The sequence below is a fragment of the Pyrus communis genome, chromosome 2, assembly GCF_041283825.1.
Source record: "Pyrus communis isolate YQ-2024b chromosome 2, ASM4128382v1, whole genome shotgun sequence".
NCBI classification, from domain to species: domain Eukaryota; kingdom Viridiplantae; phylum Streptophyta; class Magnoliopsida; order Rosales; family Rosaceae; genus Pyrus; species Pyrus communis.
Window position 1 is genome coordinate 21,777,092 of NC_142566.1, and position 26,102 is coordinate 21,803,193.

At 37.7% G+C, this 26,102-nt stretch overlaps 4 protein-coding genes and 1 non-coding gene across 9 annotated transcripts; 2 read left to right on the forward strand and 3 right to left on the reverse strand.

Moving 5' to 3' along the window:
- Positions 1 to 315: 315 nt before the first annotated feature.
- On the forward strand, positions 316 to 5,374 carry LOC137748993 (NAC domain-containing protein 37). 4 transcript variants are annotated; one of them, XM_088686922.1, is made up of 4 exons: positions 316 to 401; positions 2,772 to 2,967; positions 3,259 to 3,534; positions 4,640 to 5,374. In XM_088686922.1, exons 2-4 carry the CDS (start codon positions 2,802 to 2,804, stop codon positions 5,233 to 5,235), a joined length of 1,038 nt encoding a protein of 345 aa, XP_088543048.1. In that variant the 5' UTR covers positions 316 to 401; positions 2,772 to 2,801; the 3' UTR covers positions 5,236 to 5,374. The 4 variants fall into 4 exon arrangements, with proteins under 4 accessions (XP_088543048.1, XP_068345275.1, XP_088543042.1 ...); XM_068489174.2 differs by lacking the exon at positions 316 to 401 and adding an exon at positions 492 to 678 and having other exon boundaries at positions 3,259 to 3,530; positions 4,636 to 5,374; XM_088686916.1 differs by lacking the exon at positions 316 to 401 and adding an exon at positions 499 to 678.
- A 6,692-nt stretch (positions 5,375 to 12,066) lies between these two features.
- Positions 12,067 to 15,809, reverse strand: LOC137747270 (histone H1). Its single transcript, XM_068487348.2, has 2 exons — positions 12,673 to 15,809; positions 12,067 to 12,576 (listed from the first exon to the last, which is right to left on the reverse strand). Exons 1-2 carry the CDS (start codon positions 12,859 to 12,861, stop codon positions 12,193 to 12,195), a joined length of 573 nt encoding a protein of 190 aa, XP_068343449.2. The 5' UTR covers positions 12,862 to 15,809; the 3' UTR covers positions 12,067 to 12,192.
- On the reverse strand, positions 15,503 to 20,140 carry LOC137747269 (uncharacterized). 2 transcript variants are annotated; one of them, XM_068487347.2, is made up of 11 exons: positions 19,683 to 20,140; positions 18,298 to 19,466; positions 18,137 to 18,226; positions 17,536 to 18,000; positions 16,996 to 17,113; positions 16,764 to 16,913; positions 16,434 to 16,696; positions 16,248 to 16,341; positions 16,093 to 16,145; positions 15,920 to 16,004; positions 15,503 to 15,827 (listed from the first exon to the last, which is right to left on the reverse strand). In XM_068487347.2, exons 1-10 carry the CDS (start codon positions 19,903 to 19,905, stop codon positions 15,936 to 15,938), a joined length of 2,694 nt encoding a protein of 897 aa, XP_068343448.2. In that variant the 5' UTR covers positions 19,906 to 20,140; the 3' UTR covers positions 15,503 to 15,827; positions 15,920 to 15,935. The 2 variants fall into 2 exon arrangements, with proteins under 2 accessions (XP_068343448.2, XP_068343447.2); XM_068487346.2 differs by having other exon boundaries at positions 18,298 to 19,469.
- A 1,033-nt stretch (positions 20,141 to 21,173) lies between these two features.
- LOC137747634 (uncharacterized) lies at positions 21,174 to 23,501 on the forward strand. Its single transcript, XR_015957354.1, has 6 exons — positions 21,174 to 21,331; positions 21,432 to 21,515; positions 21,671 to 21,755; positions 21,980 to 22,066; positions 22,874 to 22,983; positions 23,178 to 23,501. It is a non-coding gene; the product is annotated as an uncharacterized LOC137747634 (transcript).
- A 392-nt stretch (positions 23,502 to 23,893) lies between these two features.
- On the reverse strand, positions 23,894 to 25,162 carry LOC137747633 (GDP-mannose 4,6 dehydratase 1). The gene has a single exon (XM_068487776.2). It carries the CDS (start codon positions 25,160 to 25,162, stop codon positions 24,044 to 24,046), a length of 1,119 nt encoding a protein of 372 aa, XP_068343877.2. The 3' UTR covers positions 23,894 to 24,043.
- Between the last annotated feature and the right edge of the window lie 940 nt (positions 25,163 to 26,102).

Genomic DNA, 26,102 nt, shown 5'->3' on the forward strand with positions numbered 1-26,102 from the left:
TTCTCTATTCTTAATGTAAATTCTATAGAGACCAATTTTATTATGTGAATTCAACTGCTTTAATTCGTATATAAGGGATTTCTTCTAGTATGATCTAAAACTATTCATTTACTTTAAATATTTGACTTTCCTTTTGTCAATTTACGCATATAAATACATTTAAAACATATAAGTCGCGAGTAGCATGCCGTGATTCAAAAAATATTTTCTACACGCACGTAAGCGCGTGCATGAAGGCTAGTGTTTAAGAATTCAACAAAGGAAAGTTGCCTTTTCAAACTTTGGAATGAAACTAAGCTAGCTTGTCATTTAATTAAATATGGTGAGAGGAGAATACGGACGGAAAGAAAGTAAAGAAGAAAAAGGCAGTTTCTGTAGGAAGCTAGGGCGACTGACATCAGGTACTGGGGACAACCATCAACCCATGCGCAATCGAGCGGTCCTTCCCCTTCCCTTTTATATTGTCTCCATCTCTCCCCTCCTAACGGAATTTCTCTCTTAAAACACTATCTCTCTCTCTCTCTCTCTCTCTCTCTCTCTCTCTCTCTCTCTCAAATTTTATTTATTTTCTGCTGTTGTTCAACGGAGTTCTACTACTTCTACTTGAATTTGTCTTCTTCTTCTTCATTGCTTTCTGTCTTTTAACGAGTAATTACACCAACACCAAAAGTTGATCAGGTAAGTTTAATTGATTATTTAATTAAATTAGTCTGTGTTTGCATGGAAAATTCCTTAAACATATACAAAAAAGCGTATAGCCAGCGTCTCATTAGTCATTCTCAACAAGTTAAATAAACTTTTAGGAATATATATGATCTTCTTCTCTGTTTGTTCTTGGTAATTAAGACGGTGGAGCTGATCAGCAGAAGGCCTCTCTCTCCCTCTCATCCATCAATCTATTCAAATGCATTGATCCCAATTTCTAAACAAAAATATATGTATATAAGATCCATTCCCCAGCAGCTATATGTATAGCTAGGGTTTTTTCTTGATCGTTTCACAAACTTATCTTTCATTCTCTTCTTCCTTTCTTTTTTGTTAAGAACTCCAGAGGCCAAAGAGGAAGAGGGATTCGATCTCAAGAATCTCTTATCTCGGATTTAGGGATAAATACGATCTCCACCACTCGAGCAACAAGTCCTCCGCCCGACACCTATTACGCTGGTTATTAGGTCAAGACTTAGTCTCTACACATACCCGATGAGAAAAACTGAATCATTTCTCATCATGAAAAATTAAATGATTCTGATCTATTGATTTCTTGACCTAGCTATTTGAAGCACTAGCTTTGTCCCTAAAAGAGGCCCCCATCAAGTGGCATTTTACTCATGATCTATCTATTTGGTAAGAACTTGTAGAGTCTAAGCAAGAGAGGAAAAGAAGAGGAAGATACGGACCTGGAGTTTAAGGTCAGGATTAACTAATTAAACACATGGAGTAAGCTCATCTTGATGAAGTTTAATTAGCTAGAGAACACTAATGATTGTTTAAATGCATGCATGGTCTTAATTAATTTGTTCTTCTTTTGTATCTCTGGTATGGATCAGCAGCATTTTTGCTGAGTACTAGTCTATCAAAGACAAAGGGGTCAGATATTTGCCAGGGAAATTCTCGACAAACAGACAAGAGGGTCAGACTCCCCCGTTTCTGTAGTATGAGCTCTCTCTCTCAGTCTCAGACTCAGAGACTCAGACCAGAGAGTGGTCTCTCTCTTTTTCTTTTTCTTATCCTTTTCTCTCTTAGCAGGCTTGATCGTCCTCCATCTTTTGGCTTCCAAACCATTTTCCCTTTCGAGAAACGCATGCTTAACTGGGATCACGTCATCCTCCCTTTCCCTTTTTGCAATTCCCAAATTCGAATGTTATCTTAATTTTTGAGATTTTTTAGTATGCATCGATATATACAATATGCTAATATCCGTGATTATAGAGTTTTAACATTGAATCTTTGGTTGCATAGGTAAAGTTTCATTTATTCGGTGCATATCATACACTATAGCATAGTTAAATTTTTGTTAATTTCTTTCCTTACCTTTAGAGACACCTCAACTTACAAAAAAAATAAAAAAATAAAAAATAAAAACTATTTTTTGTTTTGATACATAGGGTATGTTTATATATTTTTGGGTCTACAAAAGTTGATTATTAAATTAATAGTGTTATTATACTACAAAACCCCGTTCTGATGCATCATTTCTACCATTCACCAACACAAGACAACATCATTAGCACAAACCTCTACTTGTCCGTTTCTTGAGAGGCCCCCTTTCCGCTCTGCACAAAAATTAACAAGCTCCAACTTCCTCTTGGTTTTTCTAATCAAAACCAAACTCTCATGATTTCCTTTTCCATGATTCCTTTTTACCTAGGGAAAATAATAAATTAATTTATCGTCTCTGAATCTCTGATCATCAGTTTCTGTGGTAATTAATTAACTAATTAAGGTTTTTTTTAATAATTTGTTTGTAACACGCGCTTATAATTATAATTCCCTGATCAAACCAGAAATGGTGGGGTTTGCTGACCACCAAATGAGCTGATGATTGTCTCTGATAACACTTTTTATTCATAGAATCCACATTATTCCTCTTATTTACAATTTTTATCTTCCTTTCCTACCTTTTAACAAATTAACGCTATGTGTTGGCGCTTTTTTTACGTTTTCTTCCCAGTTTTCATTTTCTCTAGCTAGTTAGCTCTACTTATAAGTGCCTATTGGTTAAGTTGGTGTGGTGGTGGTTACTAATGGCAGTGGTGACGAATTTGATGCAGTAGTAAACATTACAAACTACCAGCTGCGCTATGATGGAGTCAATCGAGTCTACTGTCCCACCCGGTTTCCGCTTTCATCCGACCGATGAAGAGCTCGTCGGGTACTATCTTAGAAAGAAAGTTGCCTCCCAGAAGATCGATCTTGATGTCATCAGAGACATTGATCTCTACAGAATCGAACCATGGGATCTTCAAGGTACTACACGCGTACTCTAATAGTACATGTACTGTTAGGGTTTCATACCTTGATCATTTTCCGGATCATGATAATTAGGGTTTTTGGTTCTCATCAAGTGGATGTTTCTTAATTTTTTTTATATGTATATATAACCTTATACTAGCTCTAACCTTGTGTGCTATTTTGGGGATTGATGGTTGGTTCCGAATACATACTAATCCACAATACTTGATGCATTACATTTCTAATTAATCAACATTTATTTTACATAACATGGATCTTGATGGTCTTATTGGCATTAATGGACAGAGAGATGTCGAATCGGATATGAAGAGCAGAACGAGTGGTACTTCTTCAGCCACAAAGACAAGAAGTATCCAACTGGGACAAGGACCAACAGAGCAACCATGGCTGGGTTTTGGAAAGCAACGGGTCGAGACAAATCAGTATACGATAAGGCAAAACTGATCGGGATGAGGAAAACCCTTGTCTTCTACAAAGGAAGGGCTCCAAATGGACAGAAGAGCGATTGGATCATGCACGAATACAGACTCGAATCTGACGAAAATGGACCTCCGCAGGCAAGTGATCGAAACTCATCATCATCATCATCATCATCATCATCATCATCATCCCTCTCTACACACACACAAACACACACACACACACACACGTAGAGTAAAACCTAAACCTTGAAGCTGTATTCAAGGTCACTTATTGACCTAGCTAATACGTTGGTTGATTATCTGTTACCATCACTTAATAGACAAAAGTGTCAATAACAACACTTTCTCTCTCCATGCTCGATCGTGGAAGATATAATAGGAGCCTCCCATGACTTCTTGATATGAGACCTAATTAACGTTTTTACAGCAAACGTACACCTATAAATTATTTTACAAATTTATTTTTATTCCCCTTTTGTGTTACAAAGGTCAATGGAGGAAGGATTGATGTTCAAACTGTTGACCTTTTTGTTTTTGTTTTTGGTTTTTTGAGTTCTGAAAATTCAAAATATCTAGCCTACTTCTACTCATCACTTTACTCAGTGGCTTGAATTGTTGACCTTCAATATTAAGATAAATGCTCTTTTGTACAGAAGTTTAAGGAGAAACAAGTGCAATAATAATTTGGAAGTGTAGATTTTTGTATGAGTCTCACATCCATCACAATTGACTATATAATGCAAATCTAAAAAAAAGCAGAAACTAACAGTTTTTCTAAATGGAATAGTAGAACAATCTCACTTAATTTGCATGCGTAACTCGTAGACACTAATGTATGCACATTCACTTCCACCAACGCCACATCAAAGTCAACAGTTAAAGCCTTCAAAAGCGCGTATATATTAATTTGCTTTCTGCCAATTCATCTTCTAACTGTGGATTTCAGTTCGTCAAAAAGCAAAGTTCCATTGCATGGCCATTACCTTTAGATTGACATCAACTTACTACCTCTCTCTACCAAACAGAAAGAAAACTCCAAAAGCTAATTAAAGAAAATGCATGTATATTAAAGGTAGAAAGGGAAAATTTTCACTTTTCTCCTAAAGGAACATTGACCCTCTCAACCTCTTTCCAGTTTCCACCAACAAAATGATTAAGAATTAAAATAATCGAAATACATTAATTAATTATTTCTGTCTCCTTCCACTTACAAATAAGTACCTTGGTTAAGTTTTTGCAGGAAGAAGGATGGGTCGTGTGCAGAGCATTCAAGAAGAGAACCAGTAGTCAAAACAAAAGCATCGAAGGGTGGGACTCAAGCTACTTCTATGAAGAACTTAACGGTCTCACTTCCGTCGCTGATCCAACCAATTATATGATCTCGAGGCAGCCCCAGAGCTTTTTAAGCCAGAATTTCATGTGCAAGCAAGAGACAGAAGCTGACAGTTTGAACTTCCTGCACTCTGATCCGTTTGTCCAGCTTCCTCAGCTTGAGAGCCCGTCTCTTCCCTTAATAAAGCGGCCGAGCTCAACGTCTCTTATATCGGAGAATAACATCGAAATAGAAGACCAGCAAAGTATTCGAGGGTGCAACGATGCCAAGAAGGTTACTGACTGGAGGGCTCTGGACAAGTTTGTGGCTTCACAGTTGAGTCAAGAGGAGAGATATGAAGGTGATGGAGAAGCAAGCTTTGGTGCAAATGATGAATCAGATATGGCATTGTTGTTGTTGCAGAGTAGTAGTGCTAGGGATGAAGATGATCAACTGGGAAACAAGTTAAATGGGTTCCTAAATTCGACTCCTGACTGTGATATTGGGATATGCATATTTGAAAAATAATGAAGCAAGAGGGATAACACATGGGAGAACGTAATTTTATTGCTACGTACGTAGGTATTATAAATGGTATAAGGGTTGATGAATGCCGATCCTAAGACATATATTTTTATAAAAATATGCTTATGAGTGTATTTCTTTCCCTCTCTCTCTCTCTCTCTCTCTCTCTCTCTCTCTCTCTCTCTCTTCCACACCCCTAACACACATATGCATATTTGAAAAATAATGAAGCAAGAGGGATAACACATGGGAGAAGGTAATTTTATTGGTACGTACGTAGGTATTATAAAATGTATAAGGGTTGATGAATGTCGATCCTAAGACATATTTTTGTAAAAATATGCTTACGAGGGTATTTGTTTCTCTCTCTCTCTCTCTCTCTCTCTCTCTCTCTCTCTCTCTCTCTTCCACACCCTTAACACACATTCACACTCACAAGGTTTTATATATGTAACTATGTGTACATCTCATGAAAAATTATTATATGGTGCTGAAACGCATTTACATAGTAAAATTAGCTTATCACCTGTTATTATATAGAGAGAAGACAGATTTATGATTCTAATCTATGTGCAATAACAATATTCCAATACTACACAATAATTTCCCCTATATATATCCTATATATCTTACGATTCCTTCCCACATCACAATTATAAAAGAATGCTTTTAATTGATCAACAACTCAATTGATTGAGGTTAAACCCAAAAGGAAAAAGTTAAACAATACCAATTAATGGTCTTGATAGATAGTGAACACCATCATCTCTACGAATACTATAAATTAATTTAGAAAAATTATGTCATTTAGTACTACAACATAGTGGTATTCCTCTTTATTTATAAGTGAAATTTTATGATCATATCTTGTCAATGATGAATTCGATATTAATTTATTTTCTTATCCACTTACTCTAAATATATCGTTATATTAAAGAAAAAAAATTAGAAAAATGATTTGCACACCCCATTTTCTCACCCTACACACCATGTTCGGTTTTCACCTTTGAATTGAATAACTTAAAAGAGAATCAAGGAGACAGAAATTAACAAGAATATGGAGGAGATAAAATGAGTGTATGAAAATCATTTCCTAATTTATTTTTCATCTTTGATTTTGAACAAGACCACTGTAAATTATGGAAAAACATTTCAGCTTACAGTAAAAATGCTTTGATCTAATGTTGAAGTTTATTCAATCTATTTCTTTTGTTAACAAATAATAATAATGTCAAGAAAATTGATTAAGATTCCATCTTAATGATGGGAAATGCTAAGGCACTCTCTCAAAAGTGGGACTTTTTATTGACTTTCTGTCATCTCATAATTTAACATCAATTTTCATGTCAATATCATAAATATTATGTCAAAAATATAAGGTGACAGAAATTCATGAAAAACCATAGAATACCCGTAGCATTTCCCCCCACCTTATACTGTATATCAACCAGATTACAAATGGTTAATATACAAATCATTTACACCCACTAATAAGAACAATAATATATATGTCTGGTCTAGTGCAAGCTGCAGCGTTAGAGTCACCAAAACGAAAGCTGCATTAACAAATCAATTGTGAAAGCTGCATTAACAATAAGTGAAGAGAAATACAATTAGATCTTAGTCCTAAAGTGGCAGTGAGGCTATCTATTTAAACCATATTTTGTAAACCTATAACGTAGTTGTTGGTGATTTAATTATTACTTAATTATTATTTATTAATTAACGTATTTATTTATTATTAATAACACATCATATAATTTGTAAATGTAATTTAAAAATTTGACTTACTTAGCATTAAGCTACTATTATGAAATGTGATAAATAATGCAGACTAACAAAAACATTCAAACCAAAAGAATGCCCACACTCCATGCTTGTTGAGTGTTGAGTAAATCCATGCATGAAATAGACCAGCTACATTGCATGCTTGTATATGTACCACTTTCGAAGCATATGATCATATGATAGGTCACGCATCTAATTAACTTGCAGTTCCTCACATGCGTTCCTTACAAACAAGTAGCTTAATTAGATTATTATTGTGATTATATTATTAACTCTTATTATTTTGTCGAAGCTTAATTAGATTAAGAATGGTGGTATCCTAGGAGATATTCTCGTCGAATTCTCTTTGTGAGGATCCCGTGAATCCTTTAATCATGTCCGTTTATCATACATCATTCGGTCAGTTTTCGTCAGGTACTATTTATATTTAATTTTAAATAATTTAATTTAAAATGATTTTTGACCTCATGATGTACGATGAAAGTGCATCTCCAGCGAGGATCTTATCTCGTATATTGGGTGTGGGTATGGTGGGTCCAAGGGTTGTCGACCGTCCAGCATGCGCTGTGTAACGTGTTACCTGTTGGCCATGCTTTGTTCCTCATTGGCTTTTGGCCTCTCTTTTATATTTTTAGCTTCACATGCATATGCCCTCCTATATATGTATTGCCACACACTTCCAATTTTAGGCACGAGAAACTCCAGCTTATATTTTCAACATTGCACTACAATTCATTGATATTTAAATATTGGAGTTCTTATCGACAAATAATGGAGTTGGATGAACTAATCAAATAAAAATTTTGATCTGGCTTTTTCATGATGTGGACCATTTTTAGATGGTACTTAGCAAATATATTTATCTCTATAATTTTTTATTTATTTGTTTACATTCATTAGTTGAATCTAAAAACTCTAAGCGGCGTAATATTCATTTTTTTTTTGAAATATTGTAAATTTTTCTCATTATATGTATGAATTGTATCCAAACTTATATTCTCTTTTTTTCCTTTTCTAGAGAGGTTGTCGATTTCTCCATCAAACTTGTAAGGAGTTGTCAATTTCCCTATGAATTTTAATTTTAGCCAATTACTTCGTGAACTTTTATAATTGGTCAATTTCTTACTAAAATTTAATTCTAACCAATTACCTCCCTAAACTTTGATAATTGGCAAATTTTCCCTAAACTTTAATTTTATAATTGCAAAAAGGTATGTGGACAACATATTGTTTTTTTTTCTTCTTTTATTCCGCTAATACCTCTTTCTAGAATTGTTTTAGCTTACATGATGCAACATCATCTTCTATTCTCTATTGTTATATCTCTCTTTTAGCTTGATGGATCTACTCTAATCAACCAAAAATCGACCATATTATAATGCATAATTGGTAGGACCTAATTAGAATGGGACACTAGTAAAAATGTGTTTCACTTTTAACTAATCAATCATCAACCAATGTAATGTGTAAAAGGCACTAAACGGAAAGCCTTGCAATATAGCATGATCCACATGTAATTTCTAGAAGGCATTAATATTAAACAGAAAACAATTAATTTCACTTGAGATAGATTAACATGTTTTTTATGTGGGATCCAAATGCACCTTAGCCATAAAAAGTTCCTTTCCACAACATTTGATGCAATTGCCAATAGAAACATGCCATATTTCAGCATGTACAAGTTGATTATTACACTATCTAGTTGGGAATGATTACCACCAAGCTATTCTTATGATGAAAATTCTAAAGTGCAGAGTGGCTTTCCGGTGAATTGGAAAAGTAACATAAACAGATGCATAGTATGCACTACTCTGCTAGTAAGTAACATTCAACATTAAGTTCTGTGAGCCTTCTCCGCCTCCGGAACAGTGGATTGTGATGGCGAAACCACTAGTTAGTCTCGTGTTTAAAAAAAATAAAAAATAAAAAAATAACATTCTTCTAAGTTGTAACTCATGAATCCTTAACCTATTCGAATTGATTAAGATATTTTAACTTATACGTTACGTCACCCTCTTTCACTACTTAGACTTTATAAATTTCATTATAAACACGAGTAGGAAGAAACCTAGATTCCGAACTCTAATTAAGAGAGCACCTAAAATTTATTACTCCAATAGTTTGCCTGATTAGTTTATGTGGAATTGGAACTTTGTCTGCAACGTTCAGCCAAAATTTCATGAACACAAGTGAGTTGTACATAGTGTAGTAACTATTGGACCCTTATGATGAATTACTATATTTTATTTACTATATCTAGTCATTAGTGTATAGCAACAATAATTATTGCCATTTCCCGGCCCCGTTTCAGAAAATGTCACATTCATCAGCCCCATCACCACGAGCTGTGAGACCATCCACGTTCCATCAAATGATCTAGTGCTGTGAAAACCATGTTGATTTTTGAATTGAATACATAATCACCATTGCCAAGCCGGTCCCAAAAGCCAAAAGGATGTATATTTATATCTATGCTAATTATTCCCAAAAAATGAAAGGGTCAATCACATTTTATTTTTCAAGGGTTGAAGTGATTTTCAAAATGAACTAGAAAGTTTCAGTCTTGGTAGTCGGGGTTCTACAAACCCATATTAGCAAAATTGTTCGCAAGTACATCTCCTTTGCGACATATGTGAGAGGTTTGGAAAGTCGTTTTCCGAATGCGATCTAAACAAATAGATCATTGCATATGAAAAGGTCAAGAAAGATGAAAATTAGTCGATTGAAGAGCGAAAGTAACACTAAACGAGCCACTTTGCAACATACAAGAACGAGGAGTGGGAAAGATTGAAAGATGAAGATGGATAGCGATTAGTAATTTAGTATAGTGGTTGACCAAAAAGCTTTCCTTTTGGACAACAATTATACCTTAAGAATATTATGATGGCACCAGCAAATGCAAACCAGCTCTCCTCTCCTCTGGATATAACAATCAATTGGGATCGTATTCCGATTCAGAGATGCCATATTAACAAAGACCATGCTGAGTGGCACCAATGAGAATCAACCATTGCTATCTGAAAAGGAAATTGGTCTTTATCCTCTTCTCTAATTAGTCAAACGGCGCAGAAGAAACCTCACTCTCATGATGTTGCACCTACACTCGAGTTCTTGTCATAACTTTTCATTTTTCAATAATCTAATTAAGAGTGAAAAAAAAGAAAAAAAAAAAAAGAAGAAGAAGATACGAATTGAGGGATTTTAACTCTTTTAATGAATCTAGGGGTATTCAATCAGGATTTTAAGTGATTATCTGAAATTCAATGTGTATTCAATCAAGATTTTAAGATAGTTTATTAAAATCCTTAGAAATTCTGGTGTATTCAATTAGAATTTTAAAGAAGTTTATAACATTTCAGGTGTATTCAATTAGAAATAGAATTTAAAGAATTTGGAAAAGTTAAGGAATTAGAGGGAATTGGAGAGATTTTGTAGTGTATTTTAAGCATCCACAAATCTCACATCTCCCCATGAGATTTCGAAGGAATTGAATCAAAATTTTATATGAAATCTCTACAATTCAGTTAAACTCTATAAAAATGCATAGATTTATAAATCTATTAAAATCTCTCAAATTCCCAATTGAATACATCTCCTAAATATAAACAAATAAAATGTTGTCACGACCAATTTTGAATATAGAATTTCAAGATTTTTTTTGGTGTGTGTAGCATTACTCATAACATTTCCTTCTTTCTTCGGTTTTCAAGTTACACGCATCCCCAAATTCAACGAGCTCGCTGCGAAATCTGACCTTAGCACTTGGATAATTCAAGTAGCAAACCTAGCAATGATTTTGTTCTGTTTAAAGATCATGTTTTAAGTAGGCCTTTTCTGTGAATGATTCAACATGGATAAGGAGAAACTATGTTAGTGATGGGAAAAGCGATTCGTACTGTTTGCCACTCTGCTGTATACACACACACACACACACACAATATCCCTTGTGGCTTATCCATCGTCTCTACCAACAGAAAAAATATTTAGGAGGATGCCTACGCACTGCATTGTATGGGGATTGAATTTAAAGCCGTAACCCCAATTCGCGTATGTAAGGTAGGTTAGCTGGCCACTACAGTGTGTTCAGCCTGTTAATCGAGTTTGATCCTATCCTCGTAAATTAAATTATTGTCAGCCAAAAATAATATATAAAAAAATTTATCCTAATTCCAGCTTTGGCATTTGGGCAGAACCCCAGGCAATTCTTGATGAGATTGACCAGAAAATTAAAAAGCAGATTATTGATGGGCTGGACTGAGAATGCTTGAATCATTGATGGGCTAGGTTAGAATTGACTGGGCTTCTACGTAGTCAGCCCAGCTTACAATATCATGTGCATCTTCCAAAAGAAAAAAAAGAAAGAGTCTAGAAGAGACTAGAATCGTCGAGTTTTATAAACTTCTGCACTACACTACTTTTACCCTTCACCAAATTTTTTTTTTGGATAAGTTCACCAAATTTCTTTACACATTCTTTAAAAATCAATATTTCACTTTAAACTACTAGCACAAGCAACAACATATTTCGAATTCAGTTATATAAATAAGCACCTTCACTCTCGTTAGTGAGAGATTTTTCTAAGTATCACATGTTCCTCTACTTATTTTATGGCGGGCAAGTCTCATTTGATAGAAAATCGCAATAACTCTTAAATGTATTAAAGGTATTCCAAAAGAAAAAACTAATGACAAATTCCTTAAGAGTGTTCAAATTGAAGATAACTAATTACCCTTTTTAATCCTATTTTGTAATTTGAGAAGCAATAAAAATTGTGTATAAAATGTTGTTTGTTCGTAATGTAATATTAAAAAGATTAAATTTTGTAAATTAAATTACAAACTGAATAAAATATCATTCATTAATAAAAAATAAATATATTAACTAATACTTAATAAATAATTTAATTATTTACAACCACTTTAATTTGTAAATTTAATTTAAAAAATTTGATGTTGTATTAACTACTTATTAGAAGACTCTTCAATCTTGTTGAAAAAATCTCACTTTGTCATTAGATTAAACCAAAATTAATACGAAGAAGAGAAAGACGAAAAGGAAAACTTGGAGTTTTCCCAAAACATTCCCATATATTCACATACAAAAACACAACTTTCTCCAACTTATTATTTCATCCTACTTTTTATATATCTTTTTTTTTTTTCTCGACATATTTCAAGCAGCAGACTTCATAGATTTCTTAGCAGCAGAGCTCTTGATCGACTTGGGCTGCTTCGGCTTGGCTGCGGCCGACTTCTTGTTCTTCCTTCCCGGCTTCTTACCAGACGAGGTCGTTTTGGTCTTCTTCTCCGATTTTGGTTTCTCAACGGCGGCTGTTTTGGCTGCGGATTTCTCCTTCTGCCCCGCCTCCGAGAGCTTGTACGAGGCCCTGATCTTGATCAGCTTCCCTCTCGCCGCCGAGTTCTTCAGCTGCAGAGCCAGGGTCTTCTTGAAATTCGCCGGCAGCACCGCCTTGTGCTTCTCCTCCATGTGCTTTGCTATGGCGTACGGACTCGACCCGCTCTTCTCGTTCAGAGCCAAAAGTGCCTCTTTTATCATCTGCAAACAAAATTCGCAGCCAAAATTCAAAACCCAGAAGCCAAAACTGGTGGAGAAACTAAAGAAACCATGATCTGCGATCACGAATCCAAGTACCTGAAAGTATGGAGGATGAGCGGCGGTTTTGGTTTTGGGTTTTGGCTGTTGTGGCTTCCTCTCTTTCGGAGTCCTGGGTTTCGTCTGCTTAACCGGCTTTTCTTCCTTCTTGGGCTCCTCCGTCGCCGGAGCCTCCGTTGGCGGCGGGTCCATGACGGCAGGAACTTGAACTTCTTCGGTGGCTGACATCGCGAAAACAGAGTAAAGAAAACGCTAGAATTTTCGTTTCAGAACCGACTGACGCCATTAGAAACTCGACCTCTTGGAATTTATATGGTGGGAGCAATCTGTGGCCGGGGAATCTGGGCTGTGATTGGTTGGTTTGAGTTGTTGGGGATTGCCAGGTGTGCAGAGGAGAGATCTGGAACGTACACGTGGATCGGGAGTGGAAATGCTGGATTTCCGGCGTGGCAGTCCTGGTTTTGATTGTGGTGGGAAGTGTGTTTGTCTGTGTTTTTCTAGTTGACTTTGTCGGGGATTTTCCGTCGGTTTAATTTGCATTTGGATGTGGAGTTTCGGGGTAGTTGAAGAGAGGAAGGTGCGTGTTTTGCACTGTGGGTTGGAGGAGGCAAAATGGTTGACATTTAAGGGTGAAATTGTGGCACAAAAGAATAACAGTTTCTTCAGAGGAAAAGGAAGAATAACATTTCTTTCGTTGAATAATTGGGTTTATAATTAGCGAAACAACTTCCATAAATGAGAATCGAGGAACAAAAACAAAAAGATAAACACAACTTCGTAAATTCACATGTAGAATAACTCTACTTCTATTCCTTTGTTCTGATTCTATTTATCTTCTCACTAACGTCCATGATTTAAATTTTGAAAATGCTCCAATTTCATGCACGAGTTGAATACACTCCCCGTAAACTTATATCGAAGCTGAAGCTTCACTGTTTAAATTTTATGGTCCATCAATTTGACCTCCTACTTAAGAAGTAAAATATCAATTGCGTGTAGCCCTATACTCAAAACAAACAAAATTTTGACAAAATGACTAAAGTGAAACACGTGACGCAATTAAAGGACTAGAATTTAAAAATTAAACTAATGGAACAAAGTGAAATACGGATATACGTTCAAAGACCACTACCCTAATCAACTTTTCACATACGTAATCGATCAAAAATTTGTACAACATCCATCATGCATTTAGTCGAGTGTAACATACAACGGAATATTTGGTGAAATCATAACAAACAAGACATAAACTATCAACATCTCAACAAATTCACCGTCCAATGCAAAGCCTCGGCAAAATTGAAAGAACAAATGACATGACAGAGGAACTTCAGAATATTCTGATTTGGAGATCAACTTCTCTGTACGACACAAAGTATTATTCGAGACTGCCAAACAGAAAAGTAACACCATAATACATAAAATCAAACACACCGTATATTGTACCGAGACAAGCATCAATCCTGACTTTCTATACGTCCTCATTTGGTGTTCAAAATTGGGCTGGATTTGGATAACTCACTAGATTCAGTGTATGTTGAATGGCTGCCTACTTCCAAATTCTGTCAAATTTGAAGGTAAAAGATGGACTCGTAAGAAGAAAACTAATTCCCACAAAACTGTTAGGGTCGGGAGGGTTAAGTTTCCTTCATAATTAATCCAGCTTCTACCCTTTAAAGAAAATTGGAATTTTACATCCACTTCTTCCTTCAACATACACTGCATCTAGGGAGTTACCCAATCCAATCCGATCCTAGACACCAAACAAGCCTATAGGGTTAGCAGTTATCCATGCTTCTACATGCTCAATGTTTTCAACAAATATGGAACTTATATACTGCTAGTAAGAAAATCCCAATGTTATGTTATATGCAACAAGAGGCACGGTTCATGCAGTTCAATCAAGAATGCAGTTCAATCAGCAGAAACATCATAAACGACCAGCATTTGCCTAATCAATCACAATATTCATAAAATCCAAAGCCCTAACGGAACGTAATCGGATAATCAGAACGAAATACAGCCTAAGCGACTACCCATTTGAAAATACAGACAATATACCTTTAACTTCAATTGAGAACCAAACACATTAAGTATCCCGCCCTCAATTTTCAGAAGGAATAAAAATCATAAAATGGTCAGCCTATGTCAAAACTAAAGAGAAAAAAGTCCAAATTTATTGATGACAACCACAAAAATTCATTTGTCGGAGCTTAAAAACTATTCGCCCAACAACTAGTTGTCACCTGAAAAGAAACGAACTCCTTATTCCTCCTCAAGGGGATTCCACAAGATAAATTTTTTATGGAATCAAATATAACTGGGCACCGTATGACCTGATCAATCACTTATGCTCCTCGCAGATATACATCCAAGCAAATGTTGTTGAATTTTGTAATTCCAAATGGCATCAGCACTCATCCCTCCGGAAAAAACGAAAACTAAGTTATACCTCTGGCAGAACAGTTTCATGACAAAAGGCAAAAATGTTTGCGAGCCGCTATATCCATGTTAAATACAAAAAAAGAACCCCAAGCTACTTTTCAGTATGGAGGAAAGAACCACATAACATCATACACACCAACATCAGAATGCCATATAGAAGCCTACCCTCATTTAGAAAAACCTCTGAGAATATAATCATTCAAGTTTCTCATTTATTTCGAAGAGAACTCCATAATTCATGCGTATTGTTTCCCATAAAAAACAGTTGGTTCATCTTCATCTGCATGTTTAATCTTAACCCTTGCATCTCCATGAAAAAGGAAAAACCCTAAACTGAAAACCTTTCATCTCTAAAACCACCAAACTTGATTTCTCTAAATCACAAAATTAACTGCAATCAACAAATAATTGGCCCGGGTCGGTATTTATGGATAGGGATGAAACAAGTAACTTAACTTCAAAAGAACAACCACAACAAAGTTCATTGAGTTGTCCATGCCTAATGGGTAAGTCTCTTTTGACCTCCACTATACACATAATTACTAGTTTCTAAGTCAAGACCCTTGGAGACTACCTAAACTACGAACAGAAAAGATTTGGAAATCCTACCGAAAATTAACTTAATGGGCAACTAACAAGTAAAGAAGACAGATAGAAAAGGACGAAAAGAAAGATGAAGATAGAGAAGAGAAAAACTATGCAACTTCTTTCTAACAGCAAGCCGGTAGCCCATCTTTGATAAAGTACACCTGATCACAATTAAATAAGAGCCATTAGGACATTAACGTACAAAATTCACAATAACATATTAGAACTTAAAATCACAAAACACTCGTACTACCAAAAAGTTCTTGAGTCTAATAGTAGCGGCCACCTCCATATGAGTAATTGCTCCCGTAATAAGATGAATATGGACCAGAATTATACTGCAAAACGAGATTTGATGCACCATAGTTATGTAAATGCAACATGTAAAGTCACGATCAACTGATCAAGTGAACATCAATTGCTTACTTCGGGACCATAATAATCATGAGGGTAGGCACTGCTGCCAGCTCCATACGTATCTAAAAGACAGTCACTTAAATGAGTAAACTGGCATAAAAGTACACAGGAAAGACGGGGAGAAGAGAGGGAAATTAAAAGAAAACTGAGCATAAAATCTGTACCCCTATAATGGTTTCCTCGAAACGAAGCTGCTGGATCAGTGTAATCCAACCGTGGGCGACGACTACTAGGCTCCAAATAGTCATGATCATAGTCCTAGAAGTAGCAGTTTCATATGATAAGGAGTACCATAAAAGGCTTAAAGAAAAACCAAAAATATAAAAAAATAAAAATCAAGGGAAGCTTACTCTCATATGAAATGGACGTTTTATTCCATGTGCGTTATCATCGTAAAAATAAGGATCATCAAAATGAACCCCCATGAATGGTTCATCAAGGTGTCCTGGACCTGGAGAATATGGATGCCTCCTAGGAGGAATATGCATACCATAGCCTCTATCAGGGGCATCATGCCAAGGTTGATCTGTGTAGGGTCTTGATGGTGGGGCAGCAACTGGAGCACCTCCATTAAATCCATAACGGCCGCCCCTGAAAGAGCCCCTTCTTCCCCCTGATAAACATAACAAAATCAGTAAGATTTGTTTATACTACAAGACAAATGTAATCACAATAAATACCTCGTCCATGAAACTCATATGGGTAATTGAAGTCATATTCATTCTGGAAACCTATCCTGCCAGTTTGACCACGTCCACCAGGATAGAAATGTCTGTCGGGTTGGAAATTTGCACGGTGGAAATGATGTCCACCGCGACCAAAACCCCGTCCTGTGAGCAATAGAGCGTCAGAACAAGAAACAATGTGCAAATCAAAATGAATTTTCAATAAAAAATCAAACACATCTCTTACCAGATCTTGGAAAGATACCACTACCACCACCACGACCAATTCGAAATCCACCGCACATTCCACCCTTCACAGCCTGAGTTTTAGGCAAAGGATTTGAAAGTCTTGCTTTCACTTTTACCTAGCGTTACAAAAACCAACATGGGTAGGTAACAAATTAAAATAGGGATCGAGAGTATGTTACTTCAACTACTAATTCTGACCGAGGCAATCGTATCTGAAGAAAATAATGGCCAACTTGAAATAGCAATAACAATTGTAAAGACATTTCGTCCGTTACATGTGTACGTATGCATGCATGTAGGGTGGTGTCTATGTGTCTACTTGAGTGCACGGATAAATGCAAACCAGTTAAAGAACATCCCCATCCTTATCTAGTCCAGCTTCAAAATCAATATTCATATTTTTCCAATGTGCCAGAGAACCTAATCATTGTTTCTGTACAGAGAGCTATGGAGTGTGTGTGTGTGTGTGTGTGTGTGTGTGTGTGTGAGAGAGAGAGAGAGAGAGAGAGAGAGAGAGAGAGAGAGAGCACATGAATACCTTTGAATTCCCATCCACCAGTTCTATGTTATTTATACTATCAACAAAGGCCACAGCAGATTCATGGGTAGAGAAATCAACAAATCCAAAATCCCTCCGCTTGGCTGTAGACATGTTCCGAGCCAGAACAACGCGTAAGATTTCACCATAGCATTTAAATTGCTCTCTAACTCTGTCCTCATCCCAATGAGGTGGAAGCCCATCCACAAATACGGACTTCACTTGGGACATGATCTCTGGGTCAGGCTCACGTATAGGTTCAGCAAAAGCCACTTTGGCAGTTCTTTCAGTGTGGCCAAATATAGCATCCGGCTGCTGAAGCCTCTTGTATGCAAGCATAGCATCACCATGACAAGAGAATTCAATAAATGCAAAACCGCGGCTCAACCCATCACTTTGAACATCTGGGACAAGATTTATGTTCTCAACACCTTCCACACCATAATCCTTCAGTTTCTGTTTAATCTGTCATCCCACATTATGATAATGGAAAAAGTGAACGAGCTGGAGAAGCTTTATATACAAATACCTATACATGTATTCATTTTTGCTATTTATTTGCTTATCTACTAATGTATTCTAAGACTGATTGGCCACTTACAGTTTCCTTTGTCCAGGTATTGCATATATTACCCACGAACAACGTGTCATTGTCCTCACTAGGTGCTGTCCCACATCGCCTCCCCCGTATCTGCAAAATGGTGAATTAGCATGAAGTTTACAAAAATATGAAACAGGAAAGGCAGAAAGAAAGATCCGTACAACAGGGTTTTTCATTTCAGACAAAGCACGCCTTGCATACTCCTTATTTTCAAACTCCACAAATGCATAACCCTTGTTCTTATTAGATGAAGGATTCTTGTGTAACCTAACTTCAACTATCCCTCCAATCCTCTCAAAGACCCTTCTCACATCTTCCTCCACAGCATCCCGATCAAGCCCACCAAGAAATATCTCACGTTCTTTCCTCATCTTGCGCTCATTTGCAATGGCTGTAAATTCCTTACGTTCATCAGCCAATCTCTCAGTTTCTTCTGCAGGATCCTCTGCATCATCCTCAGGAAGTTCCTCCTCTCCAAGTTCTCCCAGATCCAATTTTTCACCATACTCTTCCAGCCGCTCATCACCATTAAACACCTCTTTAGCACGCTCAATATCTTCTCCTTGTAACCCCTCTTTGGCATTTTCTACCTTGTTAGTAGCCTCAATACAGGTCTCGACTTCATCTCCATTATCCACTGACTCCTCCTGATCTCCTTTCACATCTACTCTCTCCGACTTTTCCTTATGGTCTTCTTTCACTTCCACTCCCTCTTTTACATCACAACCTGGTTCGTTCTCAGAATACTTTGAAACCTCCGCAACTAAAGACTTTTCTGCCTCAATGGGATCCTCTTCCTTGATAGGACCCTCTTCCTCAATCACTTCCACTCCCTCTTTTACATCACAAGCTAGTACGTTCTCAGAAGACTCTGAAACCTCCCCAGCTACTGATTTTACAGCCTCAACGGAATCCTCTTCCTCGATAGGATCCTCCTCCTCAACAGGATCCTCTTCCTCTTCGGGATCCTCTTTATCTTCATTCAGGTTTACTTTTACTTCAACGGTTGTTTGTTTGATTGTTGCAGGCTCTCCAACATTCTCAACAGTGCTTACTTCAACTTCCACAACGCTTTCGTCCTCCCCAACATTCTCAGCAACCGGTTTCTTCTCTCTGACTTCCACATCACTACCATCTGCCGCCTGCCCCTTGTTCACTGCATCTAGTTCCGCCTTCCCCGATCCCCCCAATTTCGGTGTCTGAGGTGAAACAGATTTAGCTGATGTCTTAAATTTCACCGGCGACCTTTTCGCAGGTACTTTTCTCGCCACACCAACTTTCGCTGCCGGTGCCACCTTAGCAGTACCAGCTGATCCCTCAGTCCCCTCAGCTACTAATCCAACCAATGATTAAAATCAAAGAAAAAAATTTAAGTGAATAACTAACTTAATTAGTTCAATTGAGTAACACATTTCAATTTCTAGTTTTCTACATGCAGCAGCAACCAAAATTCCAGATGATAAAACCCTAATTGAATCAAACTAAATATATGAAGTTTGAAATTAAATAATAAATATACTAACTGATAAACTAATTCAATAATTACCTGATGGTTTGGGGGATTTCGAATCAGCAGGCGGTGTCGTTTCGTTCTTCTTGGCCTGCTTCACTCGGCCGGCACAAGCGCGCTTTGTTTCGACGGTTTTCGGTGTGGCCACTTCTAAGTCCGGCGGGTAAGCCGCCGGTTGTGCCTTAGTGGCGGTTTTCCACGCCGACGGCGTTTTCTTAGCGGTCGGCGGTTTGGAGGCGTCCGCCTTGCGAGGTCTCATGCTTAGTATATGCAGCGGATAAAACCCCCAAGAAATTGAGAGAGAGGTGGAGTTAGGGGTTTAGTTGTCGGAGGTTGTGAGTTTGACTGTGAACGGCGGAGCACGGCGGAGTTTTTAGTTTCGATGTGAATAAGGTTTTGTCCAGGAGTTTGCTAAATAAAGACCAACGCGCTAAATAGTTCGTGGGAAAATTTCCCCTATTTTTGGTAATTGCAGTTGAGTGAGGATCATCGCCGGATCATATAGTAAAAATTATTATAAATTTTTTGTATTTAAAATTAAATATAAACAATTAATTGTATGATGTACGATGAATGAATATGATTAAATGATGTTCACAATCATCACAAATACGATCCTCTCTCATTGCCGTTGAGGGCAAGTTAGGGATTTGGATTGAGTGTTTTTCTTGCTTTTGTGTGGGTTTGCGGGAGATGAGATTATTTCTCCAATTAACAATGTTGATGCCTTGCTGCGGTTAGGAGTTAATCTTCAAGGCGTTCTTATAGGGAAGTTTTGTCCCACGTGATTTTCATAGGAAATTTTTTTTACCGAGACTTAGGTCAGAGGTGTAAAATCCGACGTGGTTCAAGAAAGAAGATCCTATAAACCTTATATGTATATTTTTATCTCTATCTAGCATGAGGTTTTTGAGAGTTCACTTACTTCGGGTTCCGTAGGAACTCCGAAGTAAAGCGAGTCCTCGCGAGAGCAATCTAGGATGAGTGACCGATTGGGAAGTTCTTGTCTGAATTCTCGGAAACAAAATCATGAAGATATGGTCGAGATCCAAAACGGACAATATGTTAATGAGGCAACATTTATTTTAATTAAGACCTAAATTTAGATTTTTGTTTGAGTTTGACTAATTTGGTGGCTTATGTACCATGTTTGATGTTTAATAAAGCATCTAATTCATAAATAAAAAAGGTCGTTTGTAAAGACAACTTTACTGCAGAAAAACATGCTTTTATTAGTATTGGGATAGCGATTTTTACACTTTCAAATTTTGTTACTATAATCACTTGGTACTGCAGTTAAATGGTATTTTTCATTACTTGTAAGTTAGAAATCTTATGTACGATTCTCACCAAATGCAACTTTGAATTATATTATTACTACTTCATTATGAAGCTTAACTCACTCCTCACACCAAATAATTTCGTTTGTTAAAAAAAAAAAAATTGTTACTATACTTCTCACTGTTGAACTAACGCAAATATAAAGTTGTGCAATGTGAGCGATATATGTGACAAAGTGAAAAATAATATGACAAAAACCGTAAATTTCTCCCGCCGATTTAGCAGATAAATAGGTGAATTTGAGTGAAGGCAACTACCAAACTCTAATTCGACGCCGCTTTTCGATCGTAAGAAGCACAGCAACACCGATGGGAGCGGCAGAATCCACACTCTCAAGCTCACAGGTAGTTCTACATCTTAATCACTTCCAATTTCAATTTATTTTTCTCATTTATCCAAAATTAATTCGAATTATCATTTTTAATTCTTTAATTATGCTTCAAGTGGCTGGCCGACGAAATCACCACCGTGTCGGAGCGACCAGAGACCGCCGATCCCATCTTGGAAAGGCTCAAATCCCTTAAAATCGTGAGTTTGCATTCTCCTGTTCCAATTTTTTTTTATCAATTTAAGAAAATGGAAGGAAAACAAGAACTAGGGCTTGAATTTTGAATTCAATTAATCGGTTACTGTTCTCAGAAAACGAGTTTTTGAGTTTGGGCGTTTGAAATGTTTGATTGCAGTCGACGCCCCTACTGACTTCGCCCCCGGATGAGGGCAGCTTGACTGACATTTTAGTGAGGAAGCCTTCGTCTTCTTCGGTGCCAAGTAAGCTGCTTCACTTAGTTATATTTTTCGGTTGCGAAAAAGATTGAAGAGAAAAAAACACCAAAAGATTGGACTGGCTGAATTTGGAATTCTGCAGCGATTAGTATAACGGTTGGATTTTTGTAGATGTGTCTTTTTTCGTTGTGAGATTGTTGCTTGTATTTTGTTAGTTTTGATGTCAAAATGTCAAAATTTTGCTACTCTGTTATGGATTGGCAATGTAGGTGTTGTGGATCCGAAAGTGCTTTTGGAACTCTTCTCGATGTCGTGAGTGGGAGGAGGATAATGTCGAGAAGATGAGCAAAAGACAGGTTTGTTTTCACAAGATTACTACTGTCCTTGTTGAATGATTTGAGTTTGTTTGAAGAAATAACTCAAGTTTTTTAGGGTTCACACGTGCACTGACCGTCCGCTTTTGATTGTCGGAGGGTTATTTCATGTAATCTCGAAGTTCAGGGCACAATTTTTATTTAAGGAGAAAATAGAACTTGAGTCTTAAGGTTTAGGGTATCTTCTTCAGTGTCCTTACTCATCTTGGAGTGTGTCGTCGTCTACTTGGTTCTTCTGGTGCTCTGGTTGGTCAAACGAAACCACTGAATTAATGGGTCATGGTTAAAACTGATTCTCTGAACTGAGTTAAACAACTTCAAGGAGGTAACTAGTTTAAGGATGTCTCGTTGAAATTCAAATTATTTCTTTATAGCTTCTGACCGGGTACAAACTTTCCATTTAGTGCGGTATAAACCAGTGTTAATAAATTCTGTTGGGATTTTAACGTACTCATACACTTCCGATGTGTTTGAAATTAAGTCTGGGGTTTCTTCTTAAGGAAAATTAATGAAAAGAGCTTGAAAACTTTGAGTTTTAAACGATAAGGACTAAATAAAGGGTAAAGTGAATAGTACTAGGATTGACTTTTAGTGTAAAAATGTGGTTTTTCGTTGAAGTGAACAATACTGCGATCTTTTCGTTAAAACTCCCTTCTTCTTACTTATGAGAAGATTGTTTTTCTTATGTTGAGATTTGTACAAGATTGGTAATACATTAGCAAGGTTGTTTTGCATCCTTTCTTCCCCACAAGAAATATTCAAGCCTTGGTTTGGTGATAATTGTTGCAGGAAGGGATAGAAAATAAAATACACGTTACGGATGCTTTGGCTGCTAAACTTCTTCAACGTTTTAATTATTCAGTGTCAGCAATGAGGACATGTTCACAACATTTATCGGAAGGATCACATTATACGTGTTAAGGGGAGAAAAACGTATGTTCTAAGGGTCTTTTTCCCTCAGTGGCTTTTGATGAACCTCCTGTATGGTGAAATTGGTGGTATCTGTTGCACGTTGTCATGACTTTCGGAGTTTGCCTATAGTTCATCATGATCTATTTTTACTTGTTCTAACTTCGTATTGGAAGACCCATGCAGTCCATTCGTTGCAGGTGGAGATTGGGGAGCTTAAAGGAAGGTTAACAGAGGTCATTAGTAACTGCGATGCACTGTGCCGGAGAATATCTGTTGAAGGACCAGAATCCCTCCGGTCATCCATCAAGCCGTTTTCTATCTGCACCACCGGCCAAGAAATCCGATCTAGCCCAAGCTCATCCGATCTTCAAAGAGATCCAGACCGAAGCCTACCCTCTGCCGAAGCCAAGTTAGACTGATTTTGCATTCTTTCGTTCGTTCTTGTACAAAATCTTTGTAGAGATTGTGGTTTATCGATATCATGAATGATAACACATGTTTGATTCGTTTCTTTCGATATTCATTTTTGAATTAACATATAATTATTTTCGAGCGCTAATAACACCTCTCTAAAAATACAAAAAATGAAAAGGACAGGGTAGGGAACATGACAAGTAAGCTAGGAAACAAACATCCTTAATCAGATCCACGTGGGCAATCGCCATCACCGACAAAAACTTTCACCATGATCTTATTTTACCGAATCCAATTATTGTACAGAGAAAGGTATCATCATATCCAGATACCCCAGATTCACAGATTTCCGTCAATGAAAACTAAAAACTAAAAACGAACTGTTTATCAAATGAATCTTAATCTAAAAACTAAAAACGAAATGATTATCAAACGGATCTTAATCTATAAAACCCGTGAATTCGAGACCGGAAACGAACACAGTGCAAGAACAATTCAAGTATGTAAATTGCTGAAAAATGAATGAAGTTACAGAAAAATTAAAAACAAAAACAACCCTCGAAGCGAAAGAAGTAAGCCACATTATAACTTAAAACACTCTTTTGGCACCCTATGTACCCAGCAGGAGAGAAATCAAGGCTGTTGCTGAGCATCCATGTACCCAGCATCCACAAGCACCTTCTCCCTCTTGGCCAATTCAACGTCTTCGTCCACCATCATCTTCACCAGCTGCTGAAACCCAACTTTCGGCTTCCAACCCAGCACCTTCTTCGCCTTGCTCGCATCCCCTTTCAGATTATCCACCTCCGACGGCCGCAGGTACCTCTTATCGATCACCACGTGGTCTCTCCAGTTCAATCCGACGTACCCAAACGATACCTCCAGGAACTCCTCTACCGTGTGCGACTCCTCCGTCGCCACCACGTAGTCGTCCGGCTTCTCCTGCTGCAGCATCATCCACATCGCCTCCACGTAGTCCCCGGCGAAACCCCAGTCCCTCGACGCCTGCAGATTTCCCAAGAACAGCTTGCTCTGCAGTCCCTCCTTGATCCGACCCACGGCCCGGGTGATCTTCCGGGTCACGAAATTCTCCCCCCGCCGCGGCGACTCGTGGTTGAACAGAACGCCGTTGCACGCGAACAGTCCGTATGCCTCTCGGTAGTTCACGGTGTACCAATGCGCCGCACATTTCGAGACGGCGTAAGGGGATCGGGGGTGGAACGGCGTCGTTTCGGACTGGGGAGGCGGGGTGGCCCCGAACATCTCGGACGACCCAGCCTGGTAGTACTTAATGTCGGTGCGCCCGGTGGCGGCGATGTGGGAGCGGACGGCCTCGAGGAGGCGGAGGGAGCCGGTGGCGACGACGTCGGCGGTGTAATCGGGGATCTCAAACGAGACGGCGACGTGGGATTGGGCGGCGAGGTTGTAGACCTCATTGGGGGCGATGGTGTCGAGCCAGCGGCGGAGGGAGGAGGCGTCGCTGAGGTCGGCGTAGTGGAGCTTCATGCGGGCCTTATGGGTGTTGTGAGGGTCGATGTAGATGTGGTTGATGCGCTGGGTGTTGAAGTTGGAAGACCGTCGGATCAGGCCGTGGACGTCGTAGCCTTTTTCGAGGAGGAATTCGGTGAGGTAGGAGCCGTCTTGGCCGGTGATGCCGGTGATGAGTGCGACCTTGCGGTGCTCCGGCGGATCAGGGGCGGAGCCGTTGGAGGTTAAGGATCCGGATCTGGCGGTGTCGATTTCGGATGCCATTGGGGGTGTGGTGGAGTCGTGGGGGTGTGAGGAGAAATGAGGAGGGCGGGAGTGAGGAAGTGAGATTGTGAGGAGACGGTGCGATTTTCGGAGGAATTTTAAGGAGGGAGGGAGGGACAGATCCAACACTGGTGGCGCTGTTGGACATGGACGCGCTTTTAGCGCTTACTCTGGTGACATATTTGAGGGCGCCAGCTCGGATGATGGGTCGTTCCCGCAGAACTGAGGTGGGAACTAAGATCTGGCAACTTTCTAAGAAATCCATTATTTTTCATTTACGATAAAACACTCGTTATCAATTAAAATCTTATGAAATTACTAGTTTAATTCTTTAATTGAAACAGAATATTAATAGAAATATAGAGCAAAAATGTAATTTCACACAATCAAATTTTGCTTTTTTTTTTCAAAGCCTTACTTACATATAATCTTAACGTATCTCTAACTAAAATATATATATAATAAAAATTAAAAAAAAAATTCCTACTCTCACATTCTCTATCACTCTCTTCCTCTCTCCTTCTATTTCAAAACAAAAATAAAAAAATTTCTCACACTTTGTGTATGCCAATATGCTAATTTATATTAAAGTTTCTAGAGATGATTCAAAATTAGCTTCATTTAGGTTTGTTTCGGTATGAAGCACTTCTACACGTAAGTGCTTCTACTTGTAAGTCCTTTAACTAGAAGCGTTTTTACTAGGAACATATGAGATTTTTTATTTGAAAAAAGTATATAGCATTTTTATGATTCATGATCACTTTTAGAAATGTATTTTGAAATGATTTATACATAATTATTTCACTTTTTGCACATAGTGAATAATTTGCATGGCAGATGTACATTCATCTTGATGTTTCGTGTCAATGATTAAAGGTATGTGCAAATTTTTGTTTACTTTGTTGCATTATTGACATGGTACGACAAGATAACCGTATGA

Coding starts and splice junctions, on each gene's coding strand:
- LOC137748993 (XM_088686922.1), top strand. CDS start 2,802: ATGATGGAGTCAATCGAGTCTACTGTCCCACCCGGTTTCCGCTTTCAT. Junction 2,968..3,258: donor CGAACCATGGGATCTTCAAG/GTACTACACGCG, acceptor ATTAATGGACAG/AGAGATGTCGAATCGGATAT. Junction 3,535..4,639: donor AAATGGACCTCCGCAGGCAA/GTGATCGAAACT, acceptor TTTTGCAGGAAG/AAGGATGGGTCGTGTGCAGA.
- LOC137747633 (XM_068487776.2), bottom strand. CDS start 25,162: ATGGCATCCGAAATCGACACCGCCAGATCCGGATCCTTAACCTCCAAC.
- LOC137747270 (XM_068487348.2), bottom strand. CDS start 12,861: ATGTCAGCCACCGAAGAAGTTCAAGTTCCTGCCGTCATGGACCCGCCG. Junction 12,577..12,672: donor CTCATCCTCCATACTTTCAG/GTACTTGGATTC, acceptor TTTTGTTTGCAG/ATGATAAAAGAGGCACTTTT.
- LOC137747269 (XM_068487346.2), bottom strand. CDS start 19,905: ATGAGACCTCGCAAGGCGGACGCCTCCAAACCGCCGACCGCTAAGAAA. Junction 18,227..18,297: donor CTGAAATGAAAAACCCTGTT/GTACGGATCTTT, acceptor ACCATTTTGCAG/ATACGGGGGAGGCGATGTGG. Junction 16,697..16,763: donor ATATGAGTTTCATGGACGAG/GTATTTATTGTG, acceptor TATGTTTATCAG/GGGGAAGAAGGGGCTCTTTC.